At 43.0% G+C, this 27,899-nt stretch overlaps 1 protein-coding gene and 1 long non-coding RNA gene across 17 annotated transcripts; one reads left to right on the top strand and one right to left on the bottom strand.

The window, feature by feature from the left end:
* Positions 1–527: 527 nt before the first annotated feature.
* FBXO47 (F-box protein 47) lies at positions 528–24,429 on the top strand. 16 transcript variants are annotated; one of them, XM_081166584.1, is made up of 13 exons: positions 529–864; positions 2,530–2,598; positions 2,718–2,828; positions 5,742–5,949; positions 8,112–8,282; positions 11,167–11,243; positions 11,360–11,437; positions 13,447–13,555; positions 14,035–14,211; positions 16,847–16,993; positions 18,032–18,174; positions 21,585–21,744; positions 23,984–24,429. In XM_081166584.1, the coding sequence occupies exons 3-13, from the start codon at positions 2,769–2,771 to the stop codon at positions 24,091–24,093; spliced, it is 1,440 nt and encodes a 479-aa protein (XP_081022710.1). In that variant the 5' UTR covers positions 529–864; positions 2,530–2,598; positions 2,718–2,768; the 3' UTR covers positions 24,094–24,429. The 16 variants fall into 16 exon arrangements, with proteins under 16 accessions (XP_081022704.1, XP_081022710.1, XP_081022702.1 ...); XM_081166576.1 differs by having other exon boundaries at positions 840–864; positions 2,534–2,598; XM_081166582.1 differs by lacking the exon at positions 529–864 and adding an exon at positions 913–961.
* LOC308571459 lies at positions 8,599–11,143 on the bottom strand. Its single transcript, XR_014001457.1, has 2 exons — positions 10,650–11,143; positions 8,599–9,059 (listed from the first exon to the last, which is right to left on the bottom strand). It is a non-coding gene; the product is annotated as an uncharacterized lncRNA (long non-coding RNA).
* Positions 24,430–27,899: the final 3,470 nt, after the last annotated feature.

Below are 27,899 nucleotides of genomic sequence, written 5' to 3'. Positions count from 1 at the left end.
AGACCCTTTTACACGTAACAGGTAGCATGAGGGGCTTTCAACATCCTGCCGTGCTCCCTTGCCCCTCATGCTCATATATATATATATATATATATATATATATATATATATATATATATATGTGTGTGTGTGTGTGTGTGTGTGTGTGCGCGCGCGCACGCACGCACGCACATATATTTTGTGTGTGTATACACACACATATAACACACACACACATATATATGCACAATATGTGTGTGTGTGTGTGTGTTTAGGGGTACTCTCATTTTGACTCAAGAAAACCACCATTTTATAGTTCAAATTGGGGGGAAATACAGTAAATGGCAAAAGTACAAAGATTCACAAAATGTTTAGGGGTATGCGTACCCGTGAACCCCCAGAAAAAAACACTATATATGCAATATTTATGTGTGTGTATACGCATGCATGCATGCAATATATGCACTATATGTATGTTTTTTAATAGAAAACGAAGGAAAAACGGGGTTCTCGACCCCTGTCAGGAAACGCAGCGCTCTGCTCTGGAGAAGTCCTTTCTCCCACGCCTTTATGCGTCAGGATTCATCCCTTCTCGCCTCAAATACGTGAGAGGCGAGGCTGAGAGAACCTGACACGGGAAAGTGTCGCTGAGGCAGGACTTTAAACTCCTGTCACTCCTTCACATATCTCAAGGGAAGGAGGAGGCCGGCGTCGCTTTTGGCGCCCTTTTGCAAAGAGTCGAACCCGCTCCTCGTGAATTATTCCTGTAGGGAAGCGACACAGCTGTTCCCCCGGCGGCATGCATACAAATGAGCGCGCCAAATTCACGCACGGCTTGGGAGGAGGGAGGGAGGGCGGGGAACGAGTCCCAAGCCGAAGGGGAAGGTGTGTGTTTAAATAACATCACATAAAACGCTGCAAAACAAAGTATTCCTGGTTAGGGGCGTGATCAGACAGGAAGGCGGGAGATCTCTGATTCCCCGTATGTGGCGGGAAAGCGGGAAGTTTGAAAGATGTTATAAAGGGGCTTAACTAATTCGGCTCTGCTACTGAGAGAAAGGACATTCCTGTGGTAAATGAGGGCCTGCCATGCTTTTATAAACGCAGGCGCACACAGCTGTGTTATATTTTGACAGAACCACCTTTTTTGTATGTAGGGACACCTTGGGGGGTGGGAGTGGGGGGTGGGTGGGAAACAAGCAAACAAAAAGTTATGTACAGAGCATTCTCAGAATGACGAGAAGTAAAACATTATCGTTGCTAAATCATACTTAAATGAGTACGATTCAAATATGCCTGGAAAATGGATGCTTTGGCGGATGGAAGGATATTTCATCCCACGACAATCTATCTATGTATTAGGGGAAATTAGGGTATTTCAAATTCGCTAGTGGCGCACTTATAAACATTTTTTTAAAAATAAAAAATTTCCATGAGGTGGAATGTTCAAAATCAAGAAAAAGAAGCTCGGAAATGCATGAATTATAAAAAGCAGCCTCTTGCTCACTCTGTTTATTGCTCTGTGGAACCAACACAGCTGCTGTTATTCCTCATAACACTTCATTAATTCTGAATACAAGCATTTTATTACTCTGACAATTCTGACAGGCAGGCAGATGCCGTATTTTAACAGAGCACCCTTCGATTTTTCCCCTCAGATAAACGACATATGCGGAGAAAACTTAAACTCCCGTAATACCGTCATTAGTACTCTGCAAAGTGAAATACTAATTCTTTTTTTAAAAATAGCCCAAAATAGATTGCTGCAATTTTAAATTGAGGCAGTAGGCCTAGGTGTCCCCTCCCCCGCTACTGTGGCATGTCTATATGCTTTGCCTCACACAAAACTGAAGGTTTTTATCTTTAGCCACACTGGGTGAGACGCAGCTAAAATAGGGTTAAAATAGCTAATGCAGGTTTATCTCTCTCTTTGTATCTTATTGTAACTGAATTTGGCATATCCTCATCTCATTTTATCCACCTGTGAGGGCCAAGAGGGTGGGATTTGAATATGAGAGATGCCGGTTCAAATTGCTGCTCTGTGCACAACACAGCATTAAACTGAGACTCACTGAACGTTTATTTTCAGGTGTCGTAAATCTGTCTTCGCGATCTGACAGGTTGTATAGCAAGGGCTTCATGGGATGCTACAGAGGGCTGAGGTGTGTGTGTGTGCCTCACTTCAGAGAGGGCAAACATTATTGCGGGGTTGTGTCAAAACAAAGAATTGCCACAGGTTCTGGTAGTATTTAATGTGGGCCAAGGGCTCTACTGTTGGATACAGAAATACAGACTTAAAACTAGAATGTGTTGAGAACAGGAAGGCGGCATTTTTTTAAAAAATCAACAGAGTGACAGATCTTAAACATTTACAAAAATGAAATATTATACCTTGCTTCTCACATGTATTTACAGTCTAGAATAGAATCTTTACCGTTGTCTCCATGTTTATTGTTCTGGACTGCTGCATCGACAGTTTTCAGTATAATCTATTATATCTTTCTGAATTACTTGTCTAAATTTGACCATGATCCTACTCTTATCTGCCAGGTAGATTCCACAAGGTGACTGGAGACAGTTGCTCGGCCCTATGGGAGATGACCCTTGTGTTGCTGCAAGGTTTCGTATTTTCTTCCACCTTATTCAACATGTACATGAAGGTGTTGAGAAATGCAATTTGAGGATTTGGAGTTCATTGCCAGCAATAGGCTGATGATGATCTGTTATTTCTTCCTCAGTTCTTCGCAAGGTGGTGCTGGAATCCCTGAACAAGTTGTCTGGAGTTAATAATGAGCTGGATAAAGGCCAATAAAAATAAGTTCTATCCAGCTAAGACTGAGTTGTTGACGGTAGGTGAACCAGTTAACAGTAGGTGAACCTGCCAATTTGAGTGTGAGTGGGCAACCTGTTCTTACAGCACTTCAGTGTTCATGGATCCAGCGTTATAGCTTGACAGTTTCTGTCCAGAGTGCCTTTTTCTTGTTAAGTTTGTTGCATCAACTGTTCTCTTTCCCATATTAATAATGCTTGTGTCACCATCTAACATACCTTCTAAATTATATAATAACGTCAAAATTTTATTTCCGTAATGCATTTTATGTGGGTCTGCCTTTGAAGACTGTCCAGAAACTTTAACCGATCTAAAATGTAGCACCCAGGTTGCTGTCGAGGAATGGCCTCAGAGACCAATCTTCGTATGTCTGCTGCCAGTATATTTCTTGGCACAATTCAAAGTACTGTTGTTGACTTTTAAAGCCTCAAACAGTTTTGGTCAGGGTAATATGAAGGGGCACTTTCTCTCCTAATTTTCTACCTTCCTCTGTCATCAAAGTCATTAGCGGAGACTCTGTTGAGTATGCCATTCCTAATGAGGTATGGTTAGCAGTGAACAGGACAGGGTCTTCTTGGTAGTGACACCATACCGCTGAAATCCCTGGTCAGTAAAGCTGTCCTGGACACCTCACCTCTCATCCAGGAAGCTGGGCCAGGGGAAAGAGCTCTTTAAAGGAGTGTTCACTCCAAAATCAAGGAGTATTTTTTGTTCTTTTCTAGTTGCTTTGTTTGTGTTTTAAAGATAGGTTGTTTTAGGCTGCATTTATATTTTGTATGCTATATTTAATTGGTTGTAACCTTCTTTGAGAGTGTTTAACTAGGAAGCAGCATAGCAATCTTTAAAAAACAACAACATTTTATTACTTGGGCAAATATGGTGTTGTTGGAGCTAGGTGGTGGTATGTATCTTCTAATCCAAAGATGAACTTTGGAATTTCTCCAGTTATTCCCAAGGCTGTGAGTTAAGAAGTTAACTTTTGTATTCCTTATTTTGAAGTTCCTTTATACAGCCTACCTGCCGAATTCCATGCAAGTTTACTCAGGTCAATATTTCTTATTAAGTGTTTTTAGAATGGCACATGTTAATTCACACTAAGTTCAATTGGAGTAAACTTTCATAGATGGGATTTCTGCTTTAACACAGTAAATTAATCATGCAAACTGAGTGCCTTTTTCGAATATGTAAAGGTAAAGGACCCCTGGATGGCTAAGTCCAGTCAAAGGCGACTATGGGGTTGCAGCGCTCATCTTGCTTCAGGCCGAGGTGGTCAGCATGACTAAACCGCTACTGGCACACGGAGGAGCGTGATTAGTGCCAGAGCACACAGAAATGCCGGTTACCTTCCTGCCGTAGTGGTACCTATTTATCTACTTGCACTGGTATGCTTTCGAACTGCTAGGGTGGCAGAAGCTGGGACAAAGCAACAGAAGCTCACCCCATCACGGGGATTCGAATCACCGACCTTCCAATTGGCAAGCACAAGAGACTCAGTGGTTTAGACTACAGCCACCCGCGTTGCTTCTGGAATATGTATATTTGCTAAACATTTTTTCCCATTGTAGGCTGCGGCTTTTGCCAAGTTTGGGTATTCTTACTGAGATGCCACTACCCGACTACCTTTGGAGGTTTTAGCCTTTATTTGGAGGGAAATTGGATCATCTGAAAAGAAAATACCTAGAGAAAAAGATCTGCCAAAAAAAAATGACGCTGCCGTCAAATATTGTACTTCTGTTGAGGCATATTTTGCAAAAGAAGAAGAAACCAAAAAGTGCAAGGGCTCAAAAATTATCTGTGCACTGTTACTGGAACAAATATGGGTTCTCAAGCTGTGAGAATTTACAAGTCATTTAGAGACAGAAAAGAAGTCAGAAATATTGAATGTTTATGGTTTCTTTTCTATGAATAAATCAGATATATGCACAAACAGCATCATTTATTATGATGATTGATTTGTTGTGCAAAACATTTTTCAAGGCTCCTGTCTTGACTAAGCAGGTTTTCTAGAGGCCTAGAGTATAGTGATAGTAAACCCATATTGGTCATAGGTTTGAAATCTTGTTTATTCTGTTATATTTTACTCCAGGAAGAGACATTTATCCTAATTAGAACCCAATAAGGCCAACATGTATGTAAAAAATAGATGTATTTTAATGTGATTCCACTGAGATCCCAAAGATGAAATTTTGCAGGAAGTTCATGAAAATGTTTAATCATATCACTTTTTAAATCACTTTTTAAAATTTTAAATTATGTAACTTTAAAATTTAAAGTAAGTCCATCACGTGCCATATCATATTAAAGCCCATGAAGTTCTGAAGAGATTTGTATTTTTAGTTTTGAAATATCTCAATTCTGGGCTGAGCTTTTAAGGTTTTTGTGTAGTCCAGCAAGGCCAAAATTGTCAAAATTTCCAATTTTTTGAAATTTCAAACCCTCGTAACGGGATGAGATAAAAAATAAAAAACTGAGATCTGGGACCTTCTCTTATACTACTTTTAGGAAACTGAAACTGAAAGCAAAATAAAATAGTAATGTAAAAGTCTTTGGATCACTTGACATGGAATGGCCCACTCCATGCCTGTGAGTGCAGAAGTGAGCTTATTGCTATTTGCTGCTCTTGTGATTCTCTGGATTAGAGGAAATAAATGTAAATTCACTGAAAAGCTTCTGGCTATAAAACAAAGAACTGCTAGTACTTCAGAGACGTCACATTTATGTATGGCAACAGTAGACTCATAAACGACTCATAGATTTGGAAGGATGATGGATGTGTTGTATATTATACTTATAAAATTCAACATTTACCCTGTTTGTGTAATATATACCAATCATGCCATTTTATAGTCCTTGAGCTCATTGTTCCTTTCATTTTTCCTGTGGATTTCATTTTCCTTATCTCTATACTGTGGATTTCCCTCCCGCTTTTCAGGCTAGATTAATGAACCAAGGAAGAAGGATGACATATCCTGCAAGAACCAGCTATACCTTGATTCCAAACCAGAAATATCGACGAAGCTACCGTCGTTCCAGCAAGTTTAGCAGCACCCTGGATGCGGATTCTCCATCTCTGTCAACCCTTGGGGATTTCAAAGCACTCCCCTTAGAAATCTTTCAGATGGTTTTAGAATATCTGCCAGGTGAGAATTTGAGGCTTTGTGATGTATCTGCTACAAAAGCTCTATCCCACTTGCCAAATGCAGCATACCACATTAGCTGCCAGTTCCTATGTGGCAAGCCACTATGTCTGGTTTATCAGGCGAGGCTGCTCATTTATAATTGACAGTGGCGATCTGTTATTGTTTATTGAGATGCAGAGTATTTTGTACCAGTGGTCCTGTGGTATACTTCTTTGGCTTGTTTTAGTTCGGGACTCATTGCCCCTATGCTGCTGTTCAAGTTTTTGGGACTCATACAGTGGTACCTTGGTTTAAGAACAGCTTAGTTTATGAACAACTTGGATTAAGAACGCGGCAAACCCAGAAGCAGCTGTTTTGGTTTGTGAACTTTGCCTTGGAAGCAGAACGTGTTCCGCTTCCTGTTGCGTGTGTTCCATTTGTAAATTGAGTCCCCCGCTGCTATGGGAAAGCACGCCTTGGTTTAAGAACGCTTTGGTTTAAGAACGGACTTCCAGAACGGATTAAGTTTGTAAACCAATGTACCACTGTATGTGTTTTTACCTCTCAGTATAGAGTGCCTACATTGTTTTTTAAAAAATGTTAACTCCTAGTTTATACTGTAGACTCCTGGGGAACCTCAAGCCTTGGGATCAAATATGGTCCTTCAGGTTTATTGGTTCAGCCCTAGGAACTCTTTCCCACACCCTCTTTCACTCCTTTTGCCTGGCTGGAATGTGCCTTTAGCTGTGGCAATGCCTCTTGTTTGCCTGGAAAGAGAATGGGGAGGTGTGTGGTATATGTGGGTATAGAAACCTCCAACTTTTGTATGGCCGAAATGTAACCTACTGTACAGTGGTAAGAGGTGTGCCCATTGCTCTGGCCACCCCTGGTATATGGCCCCCAGAAGCTTGCCCACAAAAGAATGTGTCCCTTGGGATGAAAAATGTCCCTACCCCTGCCTGCTGTACATATATACCGGTATCTTATGCAGTGTGCAGAAGGGCTTCTATGGAGTTGAAAAGTACTCAGGGTTGTGCAAGGTCAGAAACAATTACTTGCCCCCCCCCCCAAAAAAAAATACCTGTTTGGTGGATGGATGAATATGCACAAGAATCAGATTTATCTAATTAAAGGGAGAAAGGCTCCAACAATTAAGGGGCAGAGAGGACAATGGGATGGAAGGCATTGTAATAAAGCTGCCGAAACATAATCAGCAACATTGCGGAAATGCTAGGTTCCTGTTTATGAGACATCAACTTTCAGACTAAGAAACTGGAATTAGAAGACAACTGGAGCCTGCAACAAAATGTTGCAGTGGAGATTGCTCTTGTTCAGGGTTCTAGCCATTCTGTTCCACTTTATTATCTTTCTTCTTTCTCTTCAACTGTCATCCCAGCATTATGTGGCCACTGAGCACGCTCAGTTCTCACTGGGGTGTTTTGGCCCTCCCCTCCTCCATTTAGAGTCCTGCCTCCACCCCAGATGTGTTATATTTCTGCACAGCTGTGGGTTCCCTGTGTCCCTTTTTATTCTTGTGCCATTTTGACTACATATAAGCAGTAGCACTCACAGCCTGAACAATGGAAACAGAAGGACTTACCGTACTTAGTCACATGATTAAACTGTGTCTTGTCATTGGCCTGGTTCACATATCACATTAAAACATAGTTAAAATAAACTGTTATAATGTGAGCGAGTGGCATGCTAGTTGCAGGTGCTTCACTCATCCCCTGCTCCTGCTGCACTGCCAGGAAACAAGCAAAAAATTTTCCTTGGCTTGCTCCTCAGGGCCGGCCTACTGCATCTTTCCCAGCAGTGCAGCAACAAGGGGAGCAAAGCACCTTGTGAGCCCAGCTTGTCAACTAATTTGTAAGAGCAACAATGGTCTTGGAACAGTCAGCATCCTGAAGTTCATAATAAGGATTCTGGGAAAATGTTTCTGTTGAACCTCACATGGGTGAGAGGAAAGGGCAAAAGAGCTATTTGCCTGTGTCTTGTGACGGGAAAAATTAGCTGAGCTCTGAAGGTCTGATACTAAGTCATTGGGGGCCACAATGAATCCTCAGGCCACCCTTTGTCTAAGATAAAGTGAATTATTGACTTGATAAGCAACAATGTTTTTCTAGAGAATAAGGGCTCATGGTTGTGTGTGTTTTTCTTTTTCTTTTCCTCCTTTTATTCAGTGAAGGATATCAGCATGCTAAGCATGGTATCAAAGACTATCAGCAGCCGCCTTATTAATTACATCTCAACTCCTACAGGAAACCGAAGGCTTTTGCGGCAGGACTTTCATAATCCTGAGCTATCTGGCTGTAGGAAAGGATACTCCATGCTAGAACACTACAAATCCTTAGGTGACAACAACCACAATTTTTTTTTTTTTTTTAATTCCAGGGACACAAAAATAGATTTCAATCAAATAAAAAGAAGCCAGGATTCAAGATCCTGGTTAACTGGAGAATAAGAACATAGATACAAATTGGATCCTTTTAAAATAACACGGAAATATTATTGAGCAGGATAGGAGGGTAATTTCTCTATGGCAATTAATCCAGATCCAGTTTCAGTCATATAGTGAACAAGGGTTCGTTTCTCAACAGATGAGCATAAGTCTCAAGTCTCAAAGACTTTTGCTGGAAATTTATTTGGTTTACAATGAAAGACCAAAAAAAGGAGAACAGTAGTTCTTTTTAATACTTTCTACTACATACAATACATGCATACATACATAATTTTATTTGTATGCCACCTTTCCATACTTCAAGCCAAGCTCAAGGTGGCTTACAACATGAAAAAACAGATAACGGCAACATAACAAAAGTAGTCACAAAAAATAAATAAAACATCAAATCGAACAATTTCCACATTAATTATGAGATCTAAAATAAAGATACAAAAAAATATATCAGTAAAAGCAACAACCTCCCCCTGCCCATCTGCAACAGCACCCATGCAACAACACCTCAGTCCAAGAATCTTTTCCGCAGCCTCAGCTTTTGTAGCTGGAGTCAGTCAGGCCCCCACTCTCCGAGTCTAGTTGGGAAAAGGCCTGCAAGGCTAGGAGCAGGTGTTCTAGGACCAGAGCCAAGATGGCCTCTACATCATTAGTTGTAACATACACTTGCTGCATCCTGCAAAAGGGGAAATCAGTTCCATGTACAAAGTTAGGAATTGAATAATGCCCATGTAGTTCAGCAAGTCTTTGATGGTCACAGCAACCCAAGTTTCCCACTTTTGAAAGATGGCTTTACAAAAGGAACACAAGGAGAGCCTTGCTGGATCAAGCCCAAGGCCCATCTAGTTCTGCAATCTGTTCTCACTGTGACTGACCAGATGCCTATGTGAGAAGCCCATAAGCGGGGCATGAATATAATGGCGCTCTCCCTTGTTTGTGAGTCCCAGTGGAGGTAGAACATAGCCTCATACACCATGAATTTGCTAATCGTCTCTCAAAGCCCTCCAAATTGGTGACCACCACTATAACTTGTGGGAGCAATTTCCATACTTTACAATGTGTGGTGTACTTTCTTTTGCCCGGAATCTTCCAATATTCAACTTCACTGAATGGCCCTGGGTTCCAGTCCTATGTTAGGGAGAGAAGAGTTTCTAGCTACTTTCTCCACGATATGCATAACATTATACACCTTTATCATGCCCTCTCTTACTTGCCTTAAAAAAAAACTAACTAAAAATCCCTAAGTGTTGTTTTCGTTGCTCTTTTCTGAAACATTTGCAGCTCTACAATACCCTTTTTCAGATAAGGCAACCAGAACTGTACACAAAAAGTTACAGTTATCTGGGCCGTCCAGATGTTGTTGGACTCCGACTCCCATCAGCCCCAGGCAGCGTGGCTGGCGGCCAGGGGAAACAGCACTACAAAATGATCAAAATGTGTTGCTCCTTCTGGAATAGCAAAATGGTCACCAAGTGAGTTTTATAGCTAAGCAGGGATATGAACACAGGACAAAGGACTATGTTCCAAGTCCTTAGCCCTTACGTGGCACTAGTTCTCTGTTTCAGCAGCTGAATGAGCAAAAAAGCTCTGTTACAGTTTCATCCCCCAGCCTTCTTTGCCTGTCCCCCAAATATATTTCCAGCATTCCCACTCAGAATTCGCTACCAGTTTTCCAGAACAATACACTGTTGACCTAGTTTTTTAAAATAAAAATTTAAACCATAAGTTTCCACTGAGAAATATTTTCCCCTACTACAAACAAGCTGTTCCATATTCTACATCAAAAAACAACTCTGTTGTTGCTTCCTTGTGTGCTATGCCATAATAATTCAGAATAATATATCCTCTAACATGGCTTGGAAGAAAGTCAAAAGCTCTTCTTTCCATGATGGACAAGGCTAGCTGAGCTCCCCCCAGTGTACTTTCAGATTCTATTGTATTTCTTTTTAATATAAATATTTTTAGTAACTGACACTTTACAGTTGACACAACCTTTCTTGCAAGGCTTGAAATGCTATTTACATGACCTTTTAAAAACAACAACCATTTCTGAGGTGCTTTGATGTCCAAGTCTCAACACAAGGAGCCAAAGTTGGCAGAGGCCTCAAAGGATTTCAGCTTTATAGACTGATCTATAAACCAATTAATCTGGAGCACTTTCATTTTATCCAGCTGATGTGGCTTTAAGTCCAAACAGTCATTTTAAGTAAATGAAACTAAATCAATTTACAACTAGCAATGCTAATAATAAACATTTGTGTAATACCTGTTGTGTGCCAGAGGGCTGTATGGAGCAGTCAGTGCTGTCCTGTTTAGAGGGCCTAAGTCAGGCATGTCCAAAGTCCTTTTTGTGGGCCTAATCTGGCCCACCCTATGGCAGTTCAATCCCAAAAAAGCTCAAAAACTTAAATACTAAAAAAAGCTCAAAAACTTCAATCCTGAAAGAAAGACACAGTTCTCAGTGAGTAGTAGGATTAGAAAAATTTGAGTAAGTAGGAGGATCAGAAAGAAAGAAGGAAGTATAGTGACAGCAGAAAAGCAAGGAAGCTTAGAGTGGGAAGGGTAGTTCAGGAAATGATTTACTGGAAACAGAAGAAGGAAAGTTATTGTCATCTGACTATCCTAACTAGCTGTCTATTAACAGTGTGTAGCCTATTATTTAGTTTATTAAATAAACGGGCTTCTGGCTCCTAACAGCACAGGCGTGCAGGGTTTGGCAATACGGTACAATTCAGAATATTATATTTCAAAACATTCCTGTGTGCTTTTTTCTTTCTTTGCAGGCCTGTTGTTAAAAAGGTGTACTTTATTGCTACCTACAAAGGAGAGATTGAAGTACATACACAAGATACTTTCAGAAGTAAGCATAACAGCTTTTTAAAAAACCCACCTTTGTACATGTGCACATGCAAATTGCCTTATGCTACCTAAAATGCCTAGTAAATTGAAGGTTCCACCCCTCTTTTATCTTTATAGATTTCCTGTTTTAAATTTAGTGGCTGCTCAGATCCATTTCATTGTTTAGGACTACAGTGTTACGGAGTATTTTTACAGGTAAAGGATACTTTAAGGGAGAAAAGCATTTGGGTTCCGTGGTTGCTTTAAAACAAAACAAAGTTTTGGGGACTTGGTTTTCACCTGTTTTCACAGATAAAAATATGAGTTAGTGTGGCATCTGAATATAGACTGCATTTTTAATCAAGGCATATATTGGCTTATATCTTGATCAGGTTCCTAAATTAAATGGGCTTAGATTTTCAAAAGTTTCATGCCAGGCAGGCCAGCTGTTTTTAGAGAACCTTGACAGTGTTTTCCTCCTAGACAAGGAGACGCCATCCAGATATATTAGTTGTCAGACATTTGTTTAGAAACCTTCAAATGAAGGAGATCTTTCAATGTTGATGTGAACCCAAGGTCTCTGACATATGTTTAAGATAAAAATTATTAACCATCTGTTTTGGAGGGCAAGGAGGGCAAGAGGTGAGCTGGTAATTAAGATTCTTTGTTGAGACACATGTAAGATATATTACTACTTATTTGTCATTTATAGATGTAACAATATATACCTCTTTGTCCTCCATATAAGGACAGGAGGATATGGGTGTATCTTTTTGTGATTGGTTCTAGCAATCAGCCAATAGGAAATCCAACCAGGCTGATTGGACAGAGGCAGCCAAAGGAGGAGCAAAGGGGGCTGGATTAAGGGAATATAAGGGCTGCCCATAATGGCAGGAGGCCAGGCCAGAGCTTGGTAACCATATACCACTGTGCCTCTCATTTATTTGTCTGACAAATAAATTATTATTTTAATTTCTCTGTTGCTGCGTTGAATATTTCATTCCAGCTAAGCGTTAACCACAAGCAGGGTGCTACATTAGCAGAGAGGTGGTCTGTTATTTTCCAAAATGCTAATTGCACTGATGTGTCATAGAAATCATAATCAGAAGTCAGTGTTATTCCATTCATTTCTCTGAATCACTGTGTGACAGAAAGAAGGAGAACTCGATTGTTAGAGATCACTGAGGATGCTCCCATGGGGAAAATACCTGATACTTTGTTTTTCAAGAAGTAATTTTGGAAATATTGGTGCAAACTTTAAAATTTGCTTTAAATGAGTGTCGCTACAAAATCCTTCTGAGGGAATCCTTCTGACCTGAATTTATGACTGAGGTTCTGGAATGGACAAAAAATATGCCTCCATCTGTCCTGGGAATCTTAATTTCCCCACCTGTATTACTGTGTAGATATATGGACCCCCTACCTTGTTCCCGTGGGACGTGGGTGGCGCTGTGGGTTAAACCACAGAGCCTAGGAATTGCTGATCAGAAGGTCGGCGGTTCGAATCCCTGCGACGGGGTGAGGTCCTGTTGCTCGGTCCCTGCTCCTGCCAACTTAGCAGTTCGAAAGCACGTCAAAGTGCAAGTAGATAAATAGGTACCTCTCCAGCAGGAAGGTAAACGGCGTTTTCGTGCGCTGCTCTGGTTCGCCAGAAGCAGCTTAGTCATGCTGGCCACATGACCCGGAAGCTGTATGCTGGCTCCCTCGGCCAATAAAGCAAGATGAGCGCCGCAACCCCAGAGTCGGCCACGACTGGACCTAATGGTCAGGGGTTCCTTTGCCTTGTTCCAACTCTCAAATTACTTGTAGGAGCCTCAACTCCCTTTTGAAGGTATGATATTCTCTCTGCAGCAAAGAGTTCACTCTATGGCATAATACTTTTACTGTTTGAGGTTTCATTCTCTTCCTGTTGTTGGTAAAGGCAGAGCTATAACTCTTTCACTGCCTCCCAGGTATTTGATGCAGCTCTTCATCTTTGGAGGATTAGTATCTGTCTCCCCTGTCAGCCCTCTACTTCTGCTACTTTCCCCTGGCTGCTTGCATTAATTTCATTGCCTCCCTCCCAAGGACATTAGAGTCAGGCAACTAGAGCTCAGTACTGAGTAATATTTGAATACTGTACACAAAAAATATATACACAGCTAAGAGATGTTGGACCTATCAAAGTGATTTGGTGATCTTTATGTGTCTACTTTTGTTTTTGTTTTTCTCTGTAACGTTTTCAGACTTTAACAGCAGGTTGGGATGAATTAGAATGTCATCGGGTTTATAACTTCCTCTGTGAGTTGAGTAATTTACCCCGGAGAGTGCAGACAGTTGTCGGCAGCAAACCTGGTAAATACACTGTGTGAGGGAGAATGGTGTCCTACAACCCTTTTGTTCTGAATTCAGAAGGCATCGAGGCAAGGGCAAGATCCTTGACTCTGAGACTGTGTACACACTCCCATTTATTTTGCATCCAGTGTGGCCCCCCCCCCCTGTTTTAGGAAGCGGTGTATACCCAACATTAGCCACAAACCATATCTATCTGCATTAGCCCTGTTGCTTCTTACAAAATGCTGCCTTTTCCTGCATTTTCCCCAAGCCAGCTTCAATCGAAACTGAGGTTGCATTGCAGGGGGGTGGACTGGATGACCCTTGCGATCCATTTCTACTCTACGATTCTATGATTTTGTGACCTAGCTGTGTTTTAAGCCAGTAATGTTCTTGTAGCCTGAGTCTGCAGAATTCACTTTCTGCTATTATTTGCAGCAATGTAAAACCGGGCTATTCTGTACCAAGGCTGATTCCTACATGTTGATTTAATGTCTTAGGAAGTGCCCGAAAACTGGAGCTGAGGATAAGGATCTTTTGCCGCAGTGTTCTTTTGACCCATTGGATTCATCGGAGTGATTCGGCATTTTGGCTGACACGTATTTTAAAGCCATGGCCTATGGTAAATCAAGCCCGGCTACTATATATACTGTTTGGGCCTGCCTCTAGCTTGGATGGTAAGCTGTTTTAAGTAATACAGCACAGAATCTATAACATAGGTAGAAATATATGGGTAGGCTACCTGTAAATTCTGCCTATGCAATTCCAAATGTTTTGTTGCAGAAAGAATTGGGGTTGGCCTTTGCTGTTCAACTCCCCAAGGGACTTTGATTCCCCTAAGTCCATGATGGGTCAGAGAATAACGGATGGAGGCAGGATTCAGGGAAAGCACAGTAGATCTTTATTTTTCTGTTGCAACAAAGTCCCTCCCCCACCCCTTGCAAGGAGGTGAGAGACCCAGAACAAAGATGTGCAAGCCCCTTTTAAGACATTAGACATTGTCCAACCCCTTAGCCAAAGACCACCCAAAAAGCATCATGCATACATCACAGAAAGAGGCAGGTCTACCACAGAAATTTGAGTGTGTGGCTTCTCTCCTGTCTGCCAGGATACCTGATAATGTTTTAGTGATTGCATTAGCTGGGCAGTCTGGCCATTCTTTTGAGATGGTAAATACTTTAGTTCTTGAACCCAGGTCACAGGACCACCCTATTCATATACAAAATATGCGCTTAAGGCAGGATTTGAAGTATTTAGAAGAGAAAGAATTATTGGGAAAGGTTTCTCTTCTGCGGAGGAAATATTTAGAGTCATTAGGAGAACCAAGATTGTTCTGTGTGCTAAAATAATGTGTAATTTTTTTCAGGGAATATTTCCTAAATTTTGGAGGGAGAAGGATTCGTTTTCTGTGGATTGTGTGTCAGCTGTGTGTGTGTGTGCGCGCGCGCGCATGTGTGTGTGCACCCTAAAATTTTATAGCAATTGCAAGAAGTCCTCACTGTACAGTGGTACCTCTGGTTACGTACTTAATTCGTTCTGGAGGTCCGTTCTTAACCTAAAACCGTTCTTAACCTGAAGCACCACTTTACCTAATGGGGCCTCCTGCTGCTGCCGGAGCACAATTTCTGTTCTCATCCTGAAGCAAAGTACTTAACCCGAGGTACTATTTCTGGGTTAGCGGAGTCTGTAACCTGAAGCGTATGTAACCTGAAGCATATGTAACCCGAGGTACCACTGTATTAGGGAAAGCATCATGAAAGTATTCTGATTTACATCATTCTTGTTGAAGAGACTGTCCTTGTTAGGTGTGGAACCAGCTTCTAACCTTTTATGCTGCAGTAGACAGGCATTGTAATTGTTTCATGCCCTCTCCTTAGGAGAAGAGAAAGGCACAATTTGATTGATGAACCTTGGCATTTGCAAGGAAGGCACCATCTTAATCTTACACATTGCCCCCAGACTTGGCCTGCCTCAGCTAGTAAAGAAAGTGCTTGACAGATTTTCACAGTTTAGTGTGAGGAAAGATTCGTTTTCCTGTCATTTCACCCCTCCACCATATTATTTTCCATCTGTATCTTCTTACACAGCTATGTTTCTTTTTTCCAAAATACAATGTCTTGTTTACAGCAGTGCTTCTCCATGCCCATAGACTACTGCTCCCTCATGTCAGTTTTGCAGGAAACTTAACAAAGTCACCTTGCGTGAAAAAGCAAGTGCTGTCAATTGTACCTGACACCAAAGCATTGGTAGGCACTTAGTGTGACTCATTCACTCACATTTTATGGGGGGGGGGGTTACATGGCATCCTCATCCACTTGTAGCCCTCTCATGTTTTCCCAGTGCTTTTGCCTTTTCTTCTGAAGAAAGTCTGACTCTTTTTGAGAAGTTCAGAAGAGTAACATGATCTCCTACACAGGTTTAAATGCCCTTAATGCTACACTTCCATCTTTTAAGGAGGCAGAGTTCTGATGTAGACAGTTATGTAGACAGTCAGGTGACTCTATTGAAACTCAGCACTCAATATATCCTTCCTGGTAGGCATTTCATATCCTCATTAATTTTTCCATCAATCTTCTGATTAGCAATATGGAGCATATCTGGCTACATATCTTTTAATATTAAAATATTAGCAAAATGCTGCTTGAACAAAATAGGACTGGAGCACTATAATACATTAACACTGACTTTGAAGAAAAACCTTTTCCAGTCACTTTCATTTTAGTAACCCACATAGGTAAAGGTAAAGGACCCCTGACAATTAAGTCCAGTCGTGAACAACTCTGGGGTTGCGGCGCTCATCTCGCTTTACTGGCTGAGGGAGCCGGCGTTTGTCTGCAGACAGTTTTTCCGGGTCATGTGGCCAGCATGACTAAGCCGCTTCTGGTGAACCAGAGCAGTGCATGGAAACATCGGTTACCTTCCCGCCGGAGTGGTTCCTATTTATCTACTTGCACTTTGACATGCTTTCGAACTGCTAGGTTGGCAGGAGCTGGGACTGAGCAACGGGAGCTCACCCCGTTGCGGGGATTCAAACCACTGACCTTCCGATCGGCAAGCTCAATGGTTTAGAGTTTTAGACCACAGCACCACCCATGTAACCCACATACCTCACCCTAATTCAACATTTATCTTCTATATTTCCAATCCATTTGGGGGGAATTAAAATATTAGTTATAATACTACTTAACTTTTAAAAGAGTTGTGGTAATTTTGCCACAGTCCTAACCCCACAATGTCGATGTGTGTGTGTCTGTGTGTAGGGTGCTGTGCAGTCACCTCTACTGAGTTACTGTTGTCCTTAATGTAATTCAGGGCATGTGGTTTGGCAGAAAACAACTGACGGTCCAGCAGACGAAACCAGTTTGAAAGGGTTGGCAGATGCCATTAAACTACTGTATGACACAGAGGCAAAAGAGTGGACGGCAGATGATGTCATCAGTTTGTTGGACGAACTTTCAGGTACAGTACTGCTTTTCTTCTACTCATTCTCCTAAGAATCCGGAATATTATGACATAGCCACATTCAGAGCCAGTTCACATGACTCAGGGCTGGTGATGAATTGTGAACTGACTCTGTCTAGACTGAGTGTTTTGCTTGGATGGCAGGATAATTTCCCTGAACATGACATTTCAGTATGTGCCCAGACCTGTAGTTTGGCATGCCCCCCAATTACTTGGCAGTGGTTCAATAAGCTGTGGCCACAAACTGGGAAACTTAAAATGTCGGCACAAGGTGAAGCAATAACACAGCCATCTTGCAATGTGCACACACTCAGCCAAGATACATGCTACTCACAATTCAGAATGACTCGCTGACTACGCAGATTGGCTCTGAGGGCCAAACTAGATGCACCATGTGTTTTCTCCATTCACAGGGGGAGATGAAGATCTGGACACAGATAAAGCAGGAGATGCTGGCTGGAAGATGTAGGAAAGCATCTAGAGAACTCCAGGTTGAGGAAGTCTGCCTTATTTAATAGTACAGTGGTACCTCTGGATACGAACGGGATCCGTTCCGGAGCCCCGTTCACATCCTGAAGCGAATGCGATCTGAGTCTGCGCGGGTTGCGATTCACTGGTTCCGCGCATGCGCGTGACGTCATTTTGACCGTATGCGCGAGCGGCGAAACCCAGAAGTAATGCATTCCATTACTTCCGGGTCAGCGCGGAGCGCAACCCGAAAGCGCTCAACCTGAAGCAACTTCAACCCGAGGTACGACTGTAAAAGGAGACAGAGAGGTGCTGGATTCTATTTACTCTCTGCAGTAGGTTGTTCCAGGTTTTTTGGGATTTTGGCATTTTATTGCTTGGCTGAGAAGCTGGTTGGTTTTGTAGCTCATATTTTTATTATCTGATTTGTTGGTTAGATGTGCTTTATTGGTGCTGTATTGTATCTTGAGGAAATACAACTAACAAAGGCAGTTAAAAAGAAAAGTTGAAGATGTATTTTTAAAATACTTTGAATATCTTAAAAGAATAATCTTATTTTTATAACAGTGGTTCCCCGTGACTGGCTTCTGGAAAACAGTGCCCGGCTCCTTATCTTGTGTGGAAACAATATCTGCTTCACTTTTATGGCTAGTAAAGCTGTGAACGGTCGAGCTGTCGAACTGGCGAGGCTGGTGGTTTTCCTGGCTTTGGTGAGTAGCAATGAACAGGCAACTTTCCTTCTCTTGTAGTACCTTTTTCAAAAATTAAGGCATATCAAAGAGCCAAACTCATTGTCCATAGAAACATGACAGCAAGCTGCCTTATACCAAGTCAGAACATTCACATACCCCGGTATTGTGGACAGTGGCTGGCAGAAGTTCTCCAGAGTTCCAGTCTTTTTTGGTTTTTGGTTTTTTTACCCAGCCCTTCCTCAAGATACCAAAGATTGAACCTGGAGTGGGGGGAACTTCTGCATGCAAAACATATGCTCCACCACTGAGCTGCAGTTGTTAATCATGGTGTTAAATGCACCATTGCATTTAATGGCTACATTTTCTTTAAAATAATGGGTGCCAGGGGTGCCAACTTGAATAAAATATTGGGGGGGGGCAGGTAAGCCCTACCCCACACAATCAATCACATGACATAACACACACACATAATTTTAATGGCAATGGCCATCAACTTCAGAGGGGGCGGCCCCCTCAGATCTTTTAGGGGGGAGCGAAGGGACCTTGGACCCTAGGAGCTGGCCGCTATGAATGGCCAGGGATGGGGAGAAATGATTGACACAATAGCATTTGGGGAGGAGGAGCCAACACTTTGCACTCCACCACAGTCTTGATTAAACACCTCCTCCTTAAAACTGTTGTTTGGCATGGGAAGGAAATGGTATGAAAGGAAGCTGCCTCCCAGGCCTAATAGCTCAGGGTGTGTGGGTGTGAGAGAGATATTTCTATCAAGACCACAGCAGGTGGGATAACTTCTTCCTTATGACCTACAGTATTGATCCTAATTACTATCTTCTCTTTCTCTGTTGGCTGTTATTTAGAAGAAGAAGAAACTAGAGACGTTTAATGTCATCTTAATTTGGCCCTTTTGCACCAGCTTTTCTATTACAGTGTTCAGGCTACTTGCCAAAATTAACAAAATTGCAGCAAAGTTTTGAAGGAGACAGTTTAATATTATCTCTGTGAATACTGCAAGACTAATTATCCTGCCTTAGGGTGTTTCTATGGCAGCATCCAAGTATGTCGCTTTGTGTATTGCCCACTGCACGATTTTGCTCTGAAGTAGGGAAAGCATTTGTTTTGTACAACACTCTTTGGAGAAATAATTCATTTGGGTTTTGCAGCTACATTTTACTCTCTTAATAGCCTGGTTCCCATTTAGGCTAGTTGGAATCTGCACGCCAGACACACACATAACCAACATACACACACACGAAAAATGTGTCAAAATGCCCTGCATCTAACACATTTTGCCTGCATTACAATATGTGTCAGAGCTACTCTGTGATGTCTGGCAAATTAGTACAGATAACAAGTGCATCTTCCTGCTTTTTTCTGTCAGGCAAGCAAATGCAGCGGGGGGTGGGGATGACAGGCTCCTGTACCTTCAATTGTTGCACAGGAGAAGAGGGTAGATACCGCTTTTCATGCAAGAGTGAGCAAACCAATCCCTGCTTAGAGCTAGCATGGTACAGTGGCTAAAAAAGTGGGCTATGAATCAGAAAGCTCTTGGTTCAGCTCTCACTTCTGTCATGACCTCACTCGGTGGCCCTTTATTCCAGTGTTTCCCAACCACTGTTCCGCGGCACACTAGTGTGCCGCGAGATGTTGCCTGGTGTGCCGCAGGAAAAATTAAAAAATTCGAAAGATTTTTTTTTTAAGTCACATTTTCGATTGGGGCGCCGTCACTAGATGACCCCTGGGGTTCCCTCCCTCCCTCCCTCCCGCTCTGCGCCTCCCTCCTCCTCCTCCTCCGGGGAGGCCCTTCCTGGCTCTCGGCCAAGGCTTGGCGGCTGCCACTCACTCACTCGCTCGCCCACCCGTCCCTCCATCCCTGCACCTGGCCTCTCCCCCTCCGTCCCCGGCGCGGGGGCTGCCGGGATCCGTAGTCCCCTCGCCCTTGGGCTCCGCGCTCGCGCGGGGTGCGCAAACTACGTTTCCCAGCGTGGCCTGGCGGGCCGGGCGTTTTGTTTGAAGCGCTCTTCTCCCGGCCATGGAATGAGCGCAGCGGCGGCGGCCGGGCGGGCAGGGGCTCTTCCGCGCAGACCCCGCGCAGCCTGCCTGCGCCCCCGCGGAGATCGGGCGGCAGGATGGAGCCCGGGGATCCCCGCGGAGGCGGAGCGGCGGAGGCTGCCCCCCAGGTAGGGCTGCGTTGGGGGGGGTTATTTTTGCAATGCTGCATCCGCGCCGGAGGGGACGCATCGGACTGCGGGGAGACCCCTTGGCGGGCGTGCAAGGCAATGCATGCATGCAGGCGTTGCATGGAGTGCAGTGCAATGCAATGGCAACGTGGCGCCCTGCATGCATGCATGCAACTTCCACCGGCGCTCCGGACTTGGCAGGTGAGGGGGGTCCCCAGTGGGCGGCAGAGAGAGCCGGGAGGGCGAAGGGGAGCCGGGGGGGAGCAGCGCTGCTCCCCGAGCCGAGCCCGGGGGGAAACTTCGGCGTCGTTGCGCCGGGTGTTGGAAGTGGAGGCTGGCGGGGGCCCCTCACCTGCAAAACCTGGTCCCCTCTCATATATTTCGTGCATTGCATTCATCGCCCGCTTTCTCCTCCAAGGAGCTCCCGGGGGCGCGCATGGTTCTCCCTGTGTTATCCTCGCAACAACAGCCCTGCGAGGTGGGTCAGGCGAGTGGCCCAAGGGAGCACCCAGGGATTGTCCTGGCCAGGTGGGGTGATTTGAACCCTGCTCTCTGCCCGGTCTTCGTCCTCATTTAGCCCCCACATGTGCATGACTGTGCATGACTGAGGTTTTTCCCCCTCGTCTTGGCTATGGTGTGAGTCTGTGCTGTTAATTAATGGGGTTCTGCCTTCAGAGAAGATGAGCCAGCCCTCAAGGAGGTGATTATGTAATTTGCTAGCAATTCATGTCCCTCCCGGCGTGACGCTGCGCGCTGACGTCACGGGGCTGTAATGGTGGTGTGCCTTGAGATTTTTTTCATGAAACAAGTGTGCCTTTGCCCAAAAAAGGTTGGGAAACACTGCTTTATTCTACGACATGAAGATAATCATACCAGTCTACCTCCCAGGGTTATTGTAAAGATTATGTAAATCACTTTGAACATTTGAAAGCACTGTATGCTGGGTATAATATTACTAAAATTACAGAAAGTGCTGACCTTTGCCTGCAAAGGAAGAATTGGCAGTACACTTAGAGCACACATCTTCCTTTTAGCCATGGCTTGAACTTTCCTGTGCCTGATGTCATATATGACGTCAAGCACAGGAAAGGTGGACATGGTTTTGCAAACCAGGCTGATGGGCCAATCTGCAGGCCATAGATTCCCCATCACTGATGTTTTGAAGTGAAAAGGGAGGAAGCAAAGATCAACAACTGCTGTCCGTCCCATCAATGGAACGGTCATTAATATTTTCTGTTCTTGTTCCAGGTATGTGAGAAGGACCTCTACTGCATGGATTGGGCTGTTAAAATGATGCAGAAAGTCTGCAAGGTTTTCAGTACTCCGGGCGAAAGGAACAACTTCCTGCAAGGCGTGGAGAATTCTTTTGCACACATTATCATGGACGCACTGCAGTCTGTGATATCCGGTAAGAAATCCTACAGGTAGCAGAACCGTCACCTGCTCATTTCTTTAATTGCTGCTTGTCTCTGTCGGCTAGTTTCACTGGTTGCCTCTGCTCCATGTAAATTCACAAATGCCTGGATAGCCTTTCACACAAATTAGATAGCCTAGGTACAGGAAATAGTTTCATTGAATGCATTGTCTCAATGGCTGAGCTCTGAAGCGAGAGCTCTGTCAGACAGATAGCACACGTAGCAGGTTTGCTAGATCATAGACATAAGAGGTTTTTAGAGTTGCCAAAAGTAAAAACCAGGACACCCTGAAGGTTGTTGAGCTATAATTGTTTTATAGGAAAAACCAGTAATCAGGACGTATGGTTTTAAGCAGAGGTTGGATGGCCCCCTGTAAGGGATGCTGTAGCAGCAAATTTCCAGGTGTGTGTTTTTGTGTGTGTGTGTGTGTGTGTGTGTGTGTGTGTGAGGTGCCCTTCAAAGTCTTCCTCAACTCTCTAACTCTGTGATTCAAACATCCTCCTGAGTTTAGGGTTCCTCTTTCGCATACTCCAAAATATCATTTAAAGTCATTTTTATGTTCTTAATAATGCAATTAATGATAATAATTGTAATGTTTTTGTACGCCTCCTTCTGGCAACTCCTGCAGCCAAGCTGGTGCCAAACATCTTGCTCTGCTTTCCTTTGGACCACATTGGTGAGGCCAAGAAGGGGGGTCTTGTTGTCTGGGCAACACACACACTCTGCTCAGGCTTGCACCCTAGGGAGGCCACTAGGGAGCCTAACGCAGAGGTTTGACTTCACCCGTGTAGGTGCACTCCATTGTCTCTCAAGAAAGACAGGTGCCAACAACAACAATTCATATTATCTTATTTTTGTAAACCACACTGTGCCCATTTCTGGTGAATGGTGGTACAGAAATCTCTTAACAAAGAAACAAATAAATAAAATAGGAAGTATTATTTGCAATAGTTTAGAATGAGAATAGGGACTCTCTGGCCCTCCAGATATTGCTGGATTGCAGCTCCTATATTCCCTGACCATTGGCCATGTTGGCTGGACTGATGGGAGTTGTAGACCAGCAACACCTGGAAAGCTAGAGGTTCCCTATCTTTGTTCTAGAGACCTAAACTGTCTTTCAACTATGACAATATATTATTTAGGAATTAATAATAGATCATAGAATTGTGGATTTGGAAGGGAACAGAAGGGTCATCTAGTCCAACCCCCCTGCAGTGCAGGAATATTTTGCCCAACATGGGGCTCGAACCCACAAACCTGTGATTAAGAGCCTCATTTGTATCCTGCCCTTCAGTGTTACAGGCTAAATCAGACAAAACATTAAATGTATAATGCATTTAGCATACCTGATTTTCAGGGAGTGGAGAATTAAATAGCAGCCATGGCGAGGAGGCTCAGGATTAGGAACCTGTGGGCAAGGGTTAATTCTCCCTCCCGCCCCTCTCTCTTGCACACACCACAGTCTAGGAGAAAAAACCCCATGGAGGCTGCTATTTGACTTGTGCGCAGGGCTGTCATGGAGTGACAATAGCAAGGGCAAATAGCGAACAATCTCCAGGGAGTGATTTTTATCAGGGCTGCATTGTGAAAATCTAAAACCCTCTCTGCACCTTCAGTGTTCCCAATCCTGAGCTCATAGTTATTACTTTACTGGGGGTGGGGGGCAGAACCACAGCAATGTGTTTCATACATTGTGTTGTCTGGCCCTCAGGGCAGCTAACAGGACATATATTTGTTTTTGTGCTTGGGATTTGTGATTGTATTCTCTTATGTTCTACTTCCTTGTCTTTTTGAAAAACAAATTCATCCTTGATCATCACTGGGTTTTTATTCAAAATATTGAAGTTGGACTCCTGCAGTTTTCAACCTGCGTTAAAAAAAAAAGAACAACCCAGTTTCTAGTCCTAGCTCAAATTAAGCTCTGTGAACACCCAGAGTTGAGTCTCCTTATAAATGTGTGATTCTCTAAATGGCTTCACACTGCAGAAGTAAAAAATAAATTAAAACTTAATATCTGCTACCCAATCACTATGAATATGCAGCAGCGTGAGCTATTGGCTTGCCGCTTGCCATTAAATGTTTACAACAATGCAATCAATGCTGTCACAAATCACAGTTAGGGTAGCCACTAAGAATAGTCCACAGACTTGCACTTTTTAAGCAGATTCTGCAAAATCTGTTTCCATAAAAGTATGTCTTTCTTTTTTTTAACCTCTCGTTTATTTCACTTAGGGGAGCACGATGAGGAAGACAGCAGCTTTCTTAATCTGTTTCATCTGGTAAATGCACAGGCAAATTTTCATAAGGAAATCCTTTATCTGGCCATGAGCAACAGCATGTAAAATTCTCAGCATTTTGGAGAAGATACCACCATGAGGAGTGTTTCCTCTTTCCCATGTGGTTGCCAGTATCTTAACCAGCCTTCAAGATTCACACCCTAGTGGTCATGGGCAACTGCATTATAGCTGTAAAAAACTTTTTTTGCAGCTTCTGAAGTGTGTTGTTTAATATTTATATATTTCTATGCAAACTATATATATTGATTATACATATTTATACTAGCAGTTGCATTAGCAGGAGATGGATATCGGTTTGCAGAAAGGAGAAGCCAGCTATGCTTTGGAAAAACTGGGTAGAGGAGCACAAAACAGTCACATTAAATACTTAAGGTAGTGCAACTGCTTCTTCTTTCATTTTTAAGTCACTCTGAGACCGAGAGAAGTAACTTTTAGTTCTGGTTTCCCTTTGGGATTTCATTAAAATGAAGGAAGCATAATTAAAGAGGCCCAATCAGTTTTATATCCAGTCCCTATTATGCTATTAACCTTTAAAACAGAGAACTCTGCTGTGGATAATTTAAAGTTGTTAACTGTATGTGATTTCACCGGAAAGAAGGTTTAAAATAGACATTTTCCCAGAATCGGAGGAGTAGCAGAAGGATCTCCACATAGCGCGGCATGTAGAAAGTTAGCACATTGCAAAGTGCATTATGTTGGCCCCAGTGAAAGACATTTTTTGTGCACTTTGTACTATGGTACCTAAATGTGGACTGCATTTAATGGGTTGGGCTGATTAACTTTTTGCATACTGAAGGAACAAAGCAGACGTTGATCATTGATACTCCGTTGCTCCCACCCATTATCTGTAGTAAAATCAGTAATGCAAATGGAGTTATTTTAAAGCTATCTTGGTTGATTTATTCATTCAGAAATAAGCCATGCTGTTTTTGTGTTTATGTACATCTCTACAGAATGAATGACTCCCAAAAAGGACATGGTAAAATGCACTATGAAGTTGTTATGGATTTGTTCTGAGTTTGGTGTGGGACTAGGACAAATTTTTTAAAAAGTTAAGCTTCCATGTTGGGTTACGCGTCTTTACACCTTTATGCTTATGTCGTGTGATGAGACAAGAAGGTGATATGAGCAGCAGTGTTCACTCTGCTGGTTTTCTAAAAAACTTTTGCTGCTTCTCTATTGAAACTGGAAAAAAATGCCTTTTTTCAGTTAAAGAAAACTCCAAAATAGAATTCCAGAATATACTTATGACTTTAAACTACTGTCAGTTTTTTTAAACTCTCAGTGAAATTGAAAGAATATATTGAATGCCCAACTAAAAGAACATTTTTTTAAAATGAATGAATATATATGTATATCTCTTATCTAAATTATGTTTCTATTTATTGGACATTACATTAAAGAACAAGAAATGATGAGTATGTACTGAAGGTGGTTTGTTTTTATGTGCATTATTTCTACTCAAAGAAGATAAAAAGTCAATTGGAATTTAGATTTCCACAGCATATAAAGGTTTTGCAAGAGATTTTAAGTTATAGAAAATCTTCCATGTGACAGCTCTTTAGATGCTTGGAGATGGCTAACATGTCTTCTCTCGATCTTCTCTTATCCATGCTAAACATACCCAACTCCCTCAACCATTCCTCATAAGGCTTTGTTTCCAGACCCCTTTATTGTATTTGTTGCCCTCATCGGCACACTTTCCAGCTTGTCATTATCCTTCTTAAATTGTGGTGCCCAGAACTAGACACACACTTATACTTTTAAAAGCATTTAGTAGCTCAACTGACATTTATTTGATGTAATTTATTTGTTTCTTGAAGGTCCGTTTTTGACAAAAGCATGCTTGCTTGTTAACTTAGAACTAAAAATATAAGAGTTTGCTGGATCATACCAAATGACCCTCTAGCCCATGGGTAGGCAAACTAAGGCCCAGGGGCTGGATCCGGCCCAATCGCCTTCTGTGAGATTCCAGGGAGTTCCAAGGTTTGAGTTTCCTTTGGAAATGAGGCACAGCAGAGACTGTGGTGTCTTTATGATATGTAGTTTATTTACACGTAATACAACCTGATCCTACAATGGAGGGGCTGCCAGCTTTATATCCCAAGAGGGTCTTGCTTCCTCCATAGGTGCAGTCCTGTGTCCATGCAGACATCAGCCATGCTTGCCTTGCTCTCCCACTAACACGAATGTCATAAAACTGGCAGGTTGACAGGGAGGAGGAAGAGGATCCCGAGGGGTGTGTTTGGGAGTGGGGCAAGCAAGGGATGGGAAAGGAAGTACTCACAGGGTGATGGAGGGTGGCAAGGGTATGGGGGTCAATGCACAGCAACTAGAGCAGCAGGACCCATCACCAGAACTAAAGGGTCCCCTGTCTCCAAGAACATAGCAGGCTCAGAGGTGTCAGGAGAAGTGAGAGGGGTGCTCTAGGCATAGCTGTCAACTTTTCCCTTTTCTTGCAAGGAATCCTATTCGGAATAAGGGGATTTCCCTTTAAAAAAGGAAAGCGTTGACAGCTATGGCTCTAGGACAGGGGTCAGCAAATTTTCAGCAGGGGGCCGGTTCACTGTCCCTCAGACCTTATGGGGGGCCGGACTATATTTTTTTTGGGGGGGGAGAAATGAACGAATTCCTATGCCCCGTAAATAACCAAGAGATGCAATTTAAATAAAAGCACACATTCTATTCATGTAAAAACACCAGGCAGGCCCCACAAATAACCCAGAGATGCAGTTTAAATAAAAGGACACCTTCTACTCATGTAAAAACACGCTGATTCCCAGACCATCTGCAGGCCGGATTTAGAAGGTGATTGGGCCGGATCCAGCCCCTGGGCCTTAGTTTGCCTACCCATGCTCTCTAGGAGGCTAAAGCAGACAAGAGCCCACAGCCCAACTCCCTATCTGGCCAGGTGGGGCTCGCTAGCTCTGGCAGAAGGTTTGTGATTCCTTGGCTGGAGTAGGCTTGGAACAGGTGAGGGTAATATGCTTCGTCAAGCCCAGATGCTGCAATCAGCATTCAAAAGGGAAGCAGAGCTGAGGTGCTATGTTTGCTCAACTGCCCATGTTGATAGACCTTGACTTGGATACTCCTTCAAGTGTATGGGATTATGCTTTGTGCTTGACTCTGGACTGTATCCTGACTGCTGGACTTCAGCCTTGGCGATGTGGATTGACCCTGAACTGCATTTCCTGGACTTTGCTTGTGTGGACTCACCCTTGGCCTTTGCGTACTGACTTGCTGCCAGGTAAGCCAGGGGTTCAGGGCGCATAACTCCTAACTTTGCTCTAGGCAGCTGCCATGATTGCTTCTCTGTTCCATTGCCGTTTACTGTTTAAACCTTTCCCCCTTGAGCACACCAGGAAAACTGCAATCCTGAAACTCTACTATTGCGCTTTGTTCCTGTACCCAACTCTGAGCTCAGGGAAGGGCTTCACCCATTTCCCCACTGGCACAGAATCTTTGCTTTGTTAATTGCCCATCTTCCTGCCCCCTTTGTTTGCTGAATGGCATGACCATTATTGGGCTGGCTTGGACATGGGAAAGCTGAGCCCAGCTATGAAGGGTTTAACTATTCGAGCAGTGATTAAATTCTAAAACTTACTAAATCCGGACACCCCTAAACTCTGGCACCCAAGTTGTTCGCCATCACTGTATCTTGTGGGTGCGAAGAAGTACTTTCACCCCCGTTCCTGATTCTTCCAGCAGTCGGCTTAGGTTGGATGGCACTAAGGGAGGGAAACGTTCCTTTATCCACTTTCTGTAAACCATGGATAAGTTTAAAAAGTTTATCATGTCCCCACCTTTTTTTTCTTCTAGACTACAAAACCCCAAATGTTGTGTCCTTCTCA

This window comes from Podarcis bocagei (assembly GCF_964188305.1).
Source record: "Podarcis bocagei genome assembly, chromosome: 13".
NCBI lineage: Eukaryota > Metazoa > Chordata > Lepidosauria > Squamata > Lacertidae > Podarcis > Podarcis bocagei.
This window is presented reverse-complemented; position numbering and strand designations above follow the sequence as displayed.

Excerpts from the sequence above, each read along its gene's own strand:
- FBXO47 (XM_081166578.1), top strand. The coding sequence starts at position 2,769 with ATGAGCTGGATAAAGGCCAATAAAAATAAGTTCTATCCAGCTAAGACT. Across the intron at positions 2,829-5,741 it reads CTAAGACTGAGTTGTTGACG|GCTAGATTAATGAACCAAGG; the intron begins GTAGGTGAACCA and ends CCCGCTTTTCAG. Across the intron at positions 14,212-16,846 it reads GCCTGCCTCTAGCTTGGATG|GGCATGTGGTTTGGCAGAAA; the intron begins GTAAGCTGTTTT and ends AATGTAATTCAG.